At 40.1% G+C, this 12,687-nt stretch overlaps 2 protein-coding genes across 2 annotated transcripts in view; both read right to left on the reverse strand.

Moving 5' to 3' along the window:
- Positions 1 to 523: 523 nt before the first annotated feature.
- Positions 524 to 1,168, reverse strand: LOC134344353 (elongation factor 1-alpha 1-like). Its single transcript, XM_063043997.1, has one exon. It carries the CDS (start codon positions 1,092 to 1,094, stop codon positions 660 to 662), a length of 435 nt encoding a protein of 144 aa, XP_062900067.1. The 5' UTR covers positions 1,095 to 1,168; the 3' UTR covers positions 524 to 659.
- Positions 1,169 to 11,347: 10,179 nt separating this feature from the next.
- LOC134344354 (receptor activity-modifying protein 3-like) overlaps positions 11,348 to 12,687 on the reverse strand; it is a 178,349-nt gene continuing 177,009 nt past the window's right edge. The window contains exon 4 of the mRNA XM_063043999.1: positions 11,348 to 11,680. Coding sequence (XP_062900069.1) covers positions 11,431 to 11,680 — 250 coding nt within the window. The 3' untranslated portion in view covers positions 11,348 to 11,430. The remainder of the gene's footprint in view (positions 11,681 to 12,687) is intronic.

A 12,687-nucleotide genomic window follows, 5' to 3' on the forward strand; every position in this document is an offset into this window, starting at 1 on the left:
AAAGGGTTTTAAAAAATGGAAGTCTGGTGAATAAAGGTTGGTTGTTCAATCTACACCGGTGTCTGAGTCACATAAATATTACATGGTGTCAGAAGTGGGATCATTGTTGCTGTCCCCAGCAACATTGCCACGACAAATATCTTTTACAGAGACATTTTTAACTTTGAAGCCAACACTGTCACCAGGCAAAGCTTCAGATAGGGCTTTGTGATGCATTTCAACAGACTTCACTTCTGTTGTGACATTAACAGGTGCAAAAGTAACTACCATTCCAGGCTTCAAAAGACCAGTTTCAACACGACCCACTGGTACAGTACCAATACCGCCAATTTTGTAGACATCTTGAAGTGGGAGACGAAGAGGTTTCTCTGTTGGTCGTTGAGGTGACAAAATAGAATCCAGAGCTTCCAGAAGAGTAACTCCATTAGCACTACCTTCCTTATGGTTGATCTTCCAGCCTTTGAACCATGTCATAGTAGAACTAGAATCCAACATGTTGTCACCATGCCAGCCAGAGATTGGTACAAATGCCACATTATCTGGGTTGTAACCAATTTTCTTGATGTAGGTAGTGACTTCCTTGACAATCTCATCGTATCTCTTTTGACTGTATGGTGGTTCAGTAGAATCCATCTTATTTACTCCAACAATGAGTTGCTTCACACCCAGAGTGTATGCCAGCAGGGCCGTTCCTGTGTCTGGCCATTCTTGGATATGCCAGCCTCAAACTCACCTACTCCAGCAGCAACAACCAGTACAGCACAGTCAGCCTGTGAAGTACCTGTAATCATGTTCTTAATGAAGTCTCGATGCCCAGGGGCATCAATGATGGTGATATAATACTTGCTGGTTTCAAATTTCCAGAGAGAAATGTCAATGGTAATGCCACTTTCACGTTCAGCCTTCAACTTGTCCAACACCCAGGCATACTTGAAAGAACCTTTGCCCATCTCGGCTGCTTCCTTCTCAAACTTCTGGATGGTTTTCTTGTCGATTCCGCCACATTTGTAGATCAGGTGCCCGGTGGTGGTGGACTTCCCAGAATCTACATGACCAATCACGAGAATGTTGATGTGGACTTTCTCCTTGCCCATGGCGTTTGCTGGAGGATCCTACAGCGGTCCTTTTAAACACTCCTTGGCGCACACACACGCGCGCTGGAGAGACGGGAAGTGTTTAAAAGGACCACAGTAGTATCACATAAATATTACAAGTGCCATCTCTCTTGGCCTTTTTGTCTCTCGTTTCCATTTTACTTTCTCAGAACACACAGTTGAGAAAAACACCTAGATAAAAATGCTTTGGCATTGTTTGAGAAATAAGGCCAATGGTATGTACAGCAATAGCTAAATGAAGATTTAAGATTGGGTACATCATACTTTGTCTCCCTCAACTGTACTAAGCCAACTAAGCCTAGGTTAATTTTTGAGTGCTTTAGATGCTGTCCTTCAAACTAAGAACCTGCATTACTTTCTATCCTCCCTTTTAAGGCCTGTAAGTTTATAGCCTACGTATTGTACTAAACCAATGTCTTGGTCCACAGCTTTGATATTTAGACCAGTACGACCTTTGCTCTTGTTCTTGCCTTTTTTTGCTTGGTACAGCAGCATTTTACGGTGTCGGCAGGAGCCCAACAGGGCCTCCAGCCCAGGGGCCCCGGTACTGCTCAGCCGATCAGAAAAAGAAACAGAGTTAATGCTTCAGGCTGGAGTTCCTTCAACAAAGCTGCTTCAAATCAGGATGAGTCTGATAAAGACATATATATCAGTTTATTTTTTTCATGACTATACAATAATGACATTCATTTCAGATTTAAATGTTCTGCTCTTGGGCAGGTAATCTGCTGCTATGGCAATGCACAATTCTGATTTTAATTTGATTACACACTTTGGCTAAATAAATTGCTATTCATCTCTGTTCTAAAGGGACATTCTTATATTCTGAAGCTTTGCCCTCTGGTTCTACTAATGGAAACATCCTCTATCTAAGCCTTTCAATAGACAGTAGGTTTTAATGAGATCGCCATCATTTTTCGAAACTCCAGTGAATATAAACTCAGTGCCATCAAAAGCTTCTCATACATTAACCTTTTCATTCCCAGGATCATTCTTGCAAACCTCCTCTGGACTCTCCCCAATGCCACCACATCCTTTCTTAATTATGGAGCCCAAGCTGATCACAGTATTCTAAATGTGGGCTAGCCAATGCCTCATAAAACCTCAGCATTAAATCCTCATTTTTATATTCCAGTCCTCTCGAAATGAACATTAACATCGCATTTCAGCTTTAAACAAATGGAAAAGAAGATATCTCCGCATTCATCTTTACCTTATCGATACTTTGATTTTAGAACAAAATATTACATGAAACTAATTACACTAAAATATCACACTTTGTAACTATGCAAATATATTATTTTTATTGATATTGAATTATCTGTTTTCTCTTGAAGCAAGAAAAAGATGAAGCACATTCAATTGCAGTGCTAATCCATTTATAGTCAAATGTAGCTAAAATAGGTTACAGTGCCACACTGAATTAATTAAGCTATTCTTTTTGTGTTCCATTTTGCTTTCATTCAGAAGTGCTTTGGCTAACCTGAGAAAGCCTGAAGATCAGAGTGCACAGTGGAGATATCCTGAACATATATTTTTCCTTATTTTGAAACCAAATTTTCCATGTGTTCCACATTTATTTTTTAGAGTTTTACAATGTACTTTGATGAGCATGTTTTTTGTAAGATTTTGAAAGTGGATCAAGCGATGAGTGGTGGGAACAACCGAAGAGAGGTGCTTAATATCAAATTAATTTACCTTTAAAAGCTAACAAGCCTTTATCAACAATAACAGTCCCTGAGATTAAAAAAAACTACTTCTCAGAGTTCCAGTAACATTGCAGAACAAAGGAGAAGGGTTTGCCTCAAAATAGGTTTTTTTTGGTTTAAGATGGATGGAGTATTTAAAATAATATAAAATATTATATATAAAATATTTAAAATCAATAAAAGCAACCAATCTTAACTTGAAGCCACCTACTTCTAATATTAACAGAGACAGGTCAAGAAGGATGTGACACACCGTTCTCAGGAGGCAAATTTGTCATTGAACTCTCTGAATGTGTTGTGTGATTTTACCTTTATATCGTTGCTATTTTAAAATTAAATTGGCTGGGACTCAGCAGCTGGAAACAAGTTACAACTGGAAGATCCATTTAGGCTAAGTGTTTCAACAGCACCATTTGTTGGCCAGAAAAATTAAGGGTGTTTCCTTCTGGCCTAACAAGATAATCTATTAACATCACCTTCACCCTTTCTATAATCTACCCAAGGAACGTGCTCCTACTCAGTGATTTACTGCTAGGATCACCAAGCACACCACTGACATGGAAACATAGAAACATAGAAAATAGGTGCAGGAGTAGGCCATTCGGCCTTTCGAGCCTGCACTGCCATTTATTATGATCATGGCTGATCATCCAACTCAGAACCCCGCCCCAGCCTTCCCTCCATACCCCCTGACCCCCGTAGCCACAAGGGCCATATCTAACTCCCTCTTAAATATAGCCAATGAACTGGCCTCAACTGTTTCCTGTGGCAGAGAATTCCACAGGTTCACCACTCTCTGTATGAAGAAGTTTTTCCTAATCTCGGTCCTAAAAGGCTTCCCCTTTATCCTCAAACTGTGACCCCTCGTTCTGGACTTCCTCAACATCGGGAACAATCTTCCTGCATCTAGCCTGTCCAATCCCTTTAGGATTTTATACGTTTCAATAAGATCCCCCCTCAATCTTCTAAATTCCAACGGGTATAAGCCTAGTTGATCCAGTCTTTCATCATATGAAAGTCCTGCCATCCCAGGAATCAATCTGGTGAACCTTCTTTGTACTCCCTCTGTGGCAAGGATGTCTTTCCTCAGATTAGGGGACCAAAACTGCACACAATACTCCAAGTGTGGTCTTATCAAGGCCTTGTACAACTGCAGTAGTACCTCCCTACTCCTGTACTCGAATTCTCTTGCTATAAATGCCAGCATACCATTTGCCTTTTTCACCACCTGCTGTACCTGCATGCCCACTTTCAATGACTGGTGTATAATGACACCCAGGTCTCATTGCACCTCCTCTTTTCCTAATCAGCCACCATTCAGATAATAATCTGTTTTCCTGTTTTTGCCACCAAAGTGGATAACTTCACATTTATCCACATTAAATTGCATCTGCCATGAATTTGCCCACTCACCTAAATTATCCAAGTCACCCTGAATCCTCTTAACATCCTCCTCACAGCTAACACCGCCGCCCAGCTTCGTGTCATCCGCAAGCTTGGAGATGCTGCACTTAATTCCCTCATCTAAGTCATTAATATATATTGTAAACAACTGGGGTCCCAGCACTGAGCCTTGTGGTACCCCACTAATCACTGCCTGCCATTCTGAAAAGGTCCTGTTTATTCCCACTCTTTGCTTCCTGTCTGCTAACCAATTCTCTATCCACATCAATACCTTACCCCCAATACCTTGTGCTTTAAATTTGCACACTAATCTCCTGTGTGGGACCTTGTCAAAAGCCTTTTGAAAATCCAAATATACCACATCCACTGGTTCTCCCCTATCCACTCTACTAGTTACATCCTCAAAAAATTCTATGAGATTTGTCAGACATGATTTTCCTTTCACAAATCCATGCTGACTTTGTCCAATGATTTCACCGCTTTCCAAATGCGTTGTTGTCACATTTTTGATAACTGACTCTAGCATTTTCCCCACCACCAATGTTAGGCTAACCAGTCTATATTTCCCCTGTTTCTCTCTCCCTCCTTTTTTTAAAAAATGGGGTTACATTAGCCACCCTCCAATCCTCAGGAACTAGTCCAGAATCTAAAGAGTTTTGAAAAATTATCACTAATGCATCCACTATTTCTTGGGCTACTTCCTTAAGCACTCTGGGATGCAGACCATCTGGCCCTGGGGATTTATCTGCCTTTAATCCCTTCAATTTACCTAACACCACTTCCCTACTAAAATGTATTTCCCTCAGTTCCTCCATCTCACTGGACCCTCTGTCCCTTACTATTTCTGGAAGATTATTTATGTCCCCCTTAGTGAAGACAGAATCAAAGTAGTTATTCAATTGGTCTGCCATGTCCTTGCTCCCCATAATCAATTCATCTGTTTCTGTCTGTAGGGGACCTACATTTGTCTTAACCAATCTTTTTCTTTTCACATATCTATAAAAGCTTTTACAGTCAGTTTTTATGTTCCCTGCCAGTTTTCTCTCATAATCTTTTCTCTCCTTCCTAATTAAGCCCTTTGTCCTCCTCTGAATTTCTTCCAGTCCTCAGGTGAGCCACTTTTTCTGGCTAATTTGTATGCTTCTTCTTTGGAATTGATACTATCCCTAATTTCCCTTGTCAGCCACGGGTGCACTACCTTCCTGGATTTATTCTTTGCCAAACTGGGATGAACAATTGTTGTAGTTCATCCATGGGATCTTTAAATGCTTGCTATTGCATTTCCACCGTCAACCCTTTAAGTGTCATTTGCCTGCCTATCTTAGCTAATCCACGTCAATTCCTGACAATTCCTGATCTCTGATAGATCTCCCCCAACTTCACACTTCTATGACACAACTCCAAAATTAAGTTGTTTAAAAGTGAAAAGTCAAGCTGCCAGAGGAACTCAGTGGATAAGTCAGCATCTGGAGAAGGAAGTGGACAGTCAGTGACCTGTCATCTGGACTCCATATTCCAGCATATTCAGTCAAAAAGCGAATGATATTTAACAAACTTGATAGGCCCACTACTGTCTGTAAGGAGTTAGTATGTTCTCCCTGTGATCGCCTGGATTTCCTCTGGGTGCTCTGGTTTCCTCCCACAGTCCAAAGGTGCACTGGTTCATAGGTTAATTGGTCATTGTAAATTATCCCATGATTAGAGTCGGGTTAAATTGGGGTTTGCTGGGCATCAGAGCTCAAAGTGCCTGAAGGCCCCACACTGTATCTCAATAAATCAAATTTAAAAATAAATAATGGATTGTTATGCAGCAGGGAAGGGATACATCGATCTTAGAGTATGTGAAAATGTTGGCACAACATTGTGGGCCAAAGGGCCTGTGCTGTGGCATTCTAAATGTTCTATGAATGTTTTGATGAAGGAGATGTAAATGAAAGAAATGTAACTGTGAAGAGGCATTTAATAAAGTGCTGCATGCTAAGCTTGTCATTATGAGTGGAAGACATGAAGTAAAGAGAAAAATGGCCGAATGACAGGAAAAGAAGAGAAGTTGTAAATGATGATGTCTCATATTGAAGGAACTGTGTTGTATTTTTTCCTTGGGCACCAGGAGCACTGATTCCTTTGATATTTATCAATGACAGGACAGTCCAGCAGCCCAGCAAGCAGGAGCACCTCTCCAGAGACGGGTGTATGACACTGACCTTGGGTGCTGCCTGTAAACACGTGGGAAGCGCTGGTTTGTTCTCATAAGTAGCTTGGCAGGTTAATTTGTCACTTTAAATTACTCTTGACAGGAAAATCAAAGGTTACAAAGGTATATTTAATGTCAGAGAAATGTATGTAATATATATTTTGAAATGCTTTTTCTTCGCAACCATCCACAAAAACAGAGGAGTGTCCCAAAGAATGAATGACAGTTAAATGTTAGAACCCTAAAGCCCCCCCATGCATAAGCAGCAGCAAGCAATAATCCCCCCTCCCCCACCAGCAAAAAAGCATTGGCACCCCCCCCACCAAACACTCAAGCATGCAGCAAAGCATCAATAAAGACACAGACTTGCAGTACCCCAAAGACTATTCATTCACCCAGTAATTCAACACACCACAGGCGCTCTCTCTCCCTTATAAGGGAAAAAGAGGTGCCTCCATTTCACAGCAAGAAGGGAGACATAACAAACAACTCACTGATTTACAATGTTAAAAGTCTGTTGCATTGCTTTTCCCAAGCCCTGTGCCCAAAGAACTGTCTGTCTGTCTCCCACAACACCCCGACTCCCCGCAGAGGCTCCGACCACGAGTCCGCCTGCCTTCAGATCCACAAAAACCCGGAACTCCAAAGGTGAGTTAATCTTCTAGGCTGCGAACTTATCTCGAATAACAGTCATGCATGAGACCTCAAGAGCAGGTCCCATTCCCACAAAGAACCGAAGTTAGCATGTAATTCCAGGTCAGGGTCTTCAAAAGAACCCTGAAAGGGAAAAATAGAGAAATTAAAGATAGAAATAGAGCTGTTTCCACAGATGCAAGCAAAAGAGTCACCGTTAAGCACCATTAGCTTCTGAGTTCAAGGAGAGTTCATGGGCATGTGACAGAGAACAAGTTACAGAGAAATAAATAAGGGAATGAGAGTGATAGGAATCAAGTGGGAAATGTGCACAGGCAACAAAGTGCATTTTGTTTATGCATATGGACCAATTTATACTAACTTGTACAGGAATGCTCATGATGAGTCAATATGATGTTATCCATATATTGACAGAGCAGATTCAATATCGAAAAATCTTTCTGGCATGAAAATTACACAAAACCAGTGAACTGCCTACTATTTACTAGCCTCCCTTGTAATATGCTCACCAAGCTGCAGTGCTTTGGTTTAAAAGCTCACATTTGTATGCCCCTGCAATGTAAGTGCACTTGGCTGAGAATATAGTACATCGAACATTGCCTTTGGCCCATGATGCTGTGCCAAGCTTTTAACCTTCCCTAAAACCAATCTAACTTTTCCCTCCTACGTAGCCCACTTTCATCTATGTGTCTATCTAGTTTCTTAAATGTCCCTAATATATCTGCCTTTCCATTTTGTTGATATAATTTCACCTAAAGTGCTGTGGAAGACCATCCACATAAAAATAAGGTAGCTGCTTCACTTCTAGTAGAGTTACTGTAGTGTACTTGGATATTTCCAATAACATTCTGTCCCCTAAAGCAGGTAACATCAGGATTAGCAGGACAGAGAGAAATCAGCTAACTGCTTCTCTTCCTTGACAATCTGGAAGGTTTTAATAGAATTGTTTCAGACAACTATCATCTATCAGTGACAATGTTAGCCAAACATTAGTACATTTGTATTTGTCAACTTGCTTGAGAGCTGGTAAAATTATTATCTCTCTTATCACAACAGGACAGGGTCATCTATTTCATGGGTTTGCTGTCTTAGCCAAGGTGCTCACCAATAGTAACATCAGCGTCCCACTCCACCTAAATCAGTCATCTGAATAGAAAGAAGTTTAGAACATGCAGTTATAGAGACTGGATGACAAAAGAGTTGTCCTGCACAACAGCCAATTTGTTGAAAGCTGTCATTCTGCATCTGCATCTCATAAAATGAGAGCCTGATCCTCAACAGTAATCCTGGGCAACGGCCGTAGCAATCATTTTAACTGAGCGTTAAATACAGTTGAACTACAATTTACATTTTTCAGGTGACCTATAGAGTTCTGACTTAAATAGTTTAGTCTACACAATGTACCTTGTACACATGTCTGTAGGCTCTTGGCACACTTGGATGCTTAGCAGTCCCCATTGCCCATTAAAGAGAGTTCCTTTTGCAATATCATTCAGCACACGACCACACCATTTGATCCTATTAATTGAGTGTAAGTAGGTCCAACATTGTATATTTGCTTCCAAACGTGACACATGGCAATGATGATATGTTTTGAAGCTAATGAAAGGGCTGTAATAAATTCTCATCAATTCAATTAGAATGTTCAAAGTTTGAAATCAAAATATCAGAAGTCTCATCTCTTCAATAAATTAAAATCTGTAAATTCGAAGAAAACACTATCTTTCTCTTCTACAAAACAAAATCATACATCTAATTTATATAATGTTCAAATTGGCTATTCATGCTCTATTACAGTAATGGATTTCAGAATCAGATCTATTATCACTGACATATGTTCTGAAATGTGTTGGTTAACAGCAGCAAGAAATAAAGTAATTGTTATAAGTTACAATAAATATAGATTATTTTACAGAGAAACAGTCCAAAAGAGGAATAGCAAGGCAGTGCTCACGGGTTCACGGACAGTTCCGAAATCTGAAGCGGGAGGGGAAGTAGCTGTTTCTAAGAGTGTAGGTCTTCGGACTCCTGTACCTACGCTCCGATGGTAATAATGAAAAGAGGCCATAATGGTTGCCTGCTTGTTGAGGCAATGTCTTTTGAGGATATTGTTCATTGTGATCTTGATGGAGCTGGTGGAGCCTACAACCCTCTGCAGTTTTTATTGATCCTGTTCAGTGGCTCCCCTACACCAGGCGGTCATGCAACCAGTCAGAATGCTCTCCACCATGCACCTGTGGAAATTTGCTTAGTCTTTGGTAACACAGCAGATTTCCTCAAACTCATAATGAAGTATACTGTATAGTGAATTACAGAGAATATAATAATAACCTAGAGGAACAGATTTACAGTATCTTTATCATGCCTTGACCAGCAGAGAAAGTCAGAGGAACAAAGAAAATACAGATAAAATGCACTAAGAAGTAAGCATAGATGGAGAATTAGGCTTAACCATCAAATGCTTGACTAGATTTGAGAGAGCTCTTGTTGGTGACAAGCAAAATTGAGGGGTTAGGGAGGAAGAAGAGGGAAATTAGTAATTGTGACCAGGCAACTAAAAGGACCACTGACCAAGTAAATATCAGAACGCACACTAAGTCAATATTACAAGAACTGTTGTTGGGAATAAAAAGCTGCACAAGGTTTCAGAGTGGTTGATGTCGAGGAAAGCAGCTGAAGATAAAATAAAGAATTTTAAATTTCACGTTGGATACAGAGTAATATTGCCAATGAAATCGGTAGGTTGAGTAAGTTAGATAAGGCCTGATGTGCCTCTAAATAAGTAGTTGAATATTAGTTTAGTTGGAATTCAGCTTTGATTGAAAATGAGGGTCCAGCAAAGATAACATAGTGTGGTAGGATATAGGATCTGCCAGGCATCATCACCCACTTGCATAAATATCTTGTAGTGTTGAAAACCATTTGCACATCTATGGATTGAAAATGTTCATTGCTGACAAATCCTCCTAGTTAATCTACATTTGCCCTGAGTCTGTAGCCAATATTGCCCAGCCCTATGGGAAGCTAACCATAAATGCAGATCCAATCTTGAGCTTATCCTGAAAGGCACTATTACAGATCGATTTTGTAGTTCTGGCTTGCAAGATCTGTTAGCTGGGGAATTCTGGAAATGTCTAGTGATCTTGACAGCTCATGGTAATGCCGTCACCTGGTTTAGCTGCATCAGGTCTTGTTCCGACCAAGCAGCAATGTCTGTTACCACACAACATCTAAGTAACAGGACAGACATGTCAAGGAAGTTTATCCTTAGCCTTTATGGTGACTAAAGCCTCCTGCTAAGCCTCTGCTCTCCACTCACTGCTCCAATGCTCCAGGTCCATATTACCGGTCAGCCTGGCCTTCATCTGAGGTTCAGCCCAAGGCAATATAAAGAGCACCCATCCTGCTCTGATAGGTCAGAACTCCAGTGCAAGCAAAATCTCAAAAACCAAGGAAGTAATCTCCAAAGTACTGAAAAAATCTTCAAGGTATATGAGCAAATCCTGTCAAAAGAACAGATAATAAACCGAACAGGGCTGAGTATTTATTGCCGTATTTTCTTGTGAGTAATTCAGCACTCTCAAGTATCTTAATGCATTCACCTTGCTTTCACCCAATACAATCTAGAAAACACTTGGGTCTAACATTAAGCACAAAAATTTAGGTCAATATCTTTATTTTTTATAACTGCTTATGTTAAGCTTCAACACATCTCCAAATATGTTAGCACACGTAGCTTTAAGCAATCTATATTGTTAATTATAACAGTCACTAGTTGAAATTACTTTCCAAAGTGGATTATTTTTGCTAGATTTAATTTCTCATGGATTTCCTAACTCATATGCTCCTTGAAATTAAAATCCACCACAATGGAGCTTGTCTTATTGAAATTATAATTTAATTAAGACTTCACATCAGACAGGAAACTACCTCCCTTTGAAGAGTTCTAATGAATTTTTTGCCATCAAAAAATCTAATCTTGTTCTGTAACTCAGTCATTCTAATCTCAACTAATTAAATGCAATTGTAAAGGAACCATTTTTTAACTTTAAACATATCAGCAGAGTTAAGAATTTATTCTCATATACTGTACTGGTGTTGTATTATTAGATAGTTACTTATACAGCCCCCTGGTAAGCCTCAGGCTCGCTCAACTCACTCTCATGTAGGGGGAGCAGCCTTCGGCCCCGCCAAACTGGGTAATCAAATTTGCGTGGATGCTGTGTGATGTACCCACCCCGCCAAATAACAGACAATACACCATATGCGATAAAATGATTACACTTTATAGATCTTACTGGAACTATGTAATTAATAGAGATAAAATATAGAAGGAAAATAAAAGGCGCCAAACTTAACAAAGTTCAACCACTTCATGCACAACAGCTGGAGCTCTTTCCACCATCGATCCCCTCCGACTGCCTGGGACCAAACAAGGTGGCTGACCAGACGCTCCACACGAGTCTGTCCTCGTCTCCTCTCCTCGCCGAAGACCCCGGGTCTCAGACTCCCGCTCGGGGTCCGTCCCATTGGCCAGCTTACAGCATCGCGTCTCCTCTCTCTGTCCCCATCGCGCCTTCTCCTCCAAAGCCTGCGAATAATAGCTGACAGACACACAAGAAAGACTAACATCTATCCCAATTGGTTAACAAATGAATACAATGCTCTTATCAGTAATATAACGCAAACAAGCAGAGAGAGAGAGAGGGAACTCCTTACATCGCAGTTATTATTACAGAAAAGCCACTTTATTCTAACAGAACAAAGAAGCCATTTTGATAGCCTTCGCAGTAATATAAAAGAAGAAAGCCCCTACACTTAGAAAAAATCTGATGCATTATATAAAAACTTTGCAGCTTCTTATCTCATTAGATGATTTGCAGAAACTCAGATAAATTGCATAACTAGTTAATTATTATAGGCCAATTCTCACCAGTAAATGTCAGCTGTTCTTTTAATGCAAACAAGCTCAGAACATTGGCACATGCACATTCAAGTATCAAAGACCTGAACCTCCCGATATATATCAATGGTGATTCTGCCAGCAATCTCCACTGATGGTTTCCACATGGGCTCCATGGTAGAGCACAAACCTGATGAGATTCTCCTGCACTTACACCATCCAATCTATTTGAATGGAAATTTTATAGCTACAAAGAAGAAAGGAACGTATAAGTTACTTTATTTAATATTAATATCCTTTGCAGTTATGGTTTAATTATTCCAATGTGTTTTAGCTGGTTGGAAATGACTTGAATTTTTGAAAGATTTTTTTATAATGCTAAATTATTAATAAGATTTTGACTTTAAAATAAGGATTGAATTTCATTTAGAAAGCGAGTCGTACTAGCACTGATCTATATACACCCCCACCCACTACCACATCCCCAAGAATGTTAAGTTCCATTATGCAGTTTGTAATTGAGGATGACAACGTGAGGACAATTATCTTCCACCCTTGAAATTATGTTTAGAAATACTTGGAGGTTGTTGGTGGGGCGTGGGGTGGATGAGGATGTAACCCAGCTGATAGAACTGATGCAAGGTCAAATAAATAGTGACAGCCAAGTGGATGAAGAATGGGATGTAAGGGTGAAATGTAAGCTGAAAG

This window comes from Mobula hypostoma, chromosome 3 (assembly GCF_963921235.1).
Source record: "Mobula hypostoma chromosome 3, sMobHyp1.1, whole genome shotgun sequence".
NCBI classification, from domain to species: domain Eukaryota; kingdom Metazoa; phylum Chordata; class Chondrichthyes; order Myliobatiformes; family Myliobatidae; genus Mobula; species Mobula hypostoma.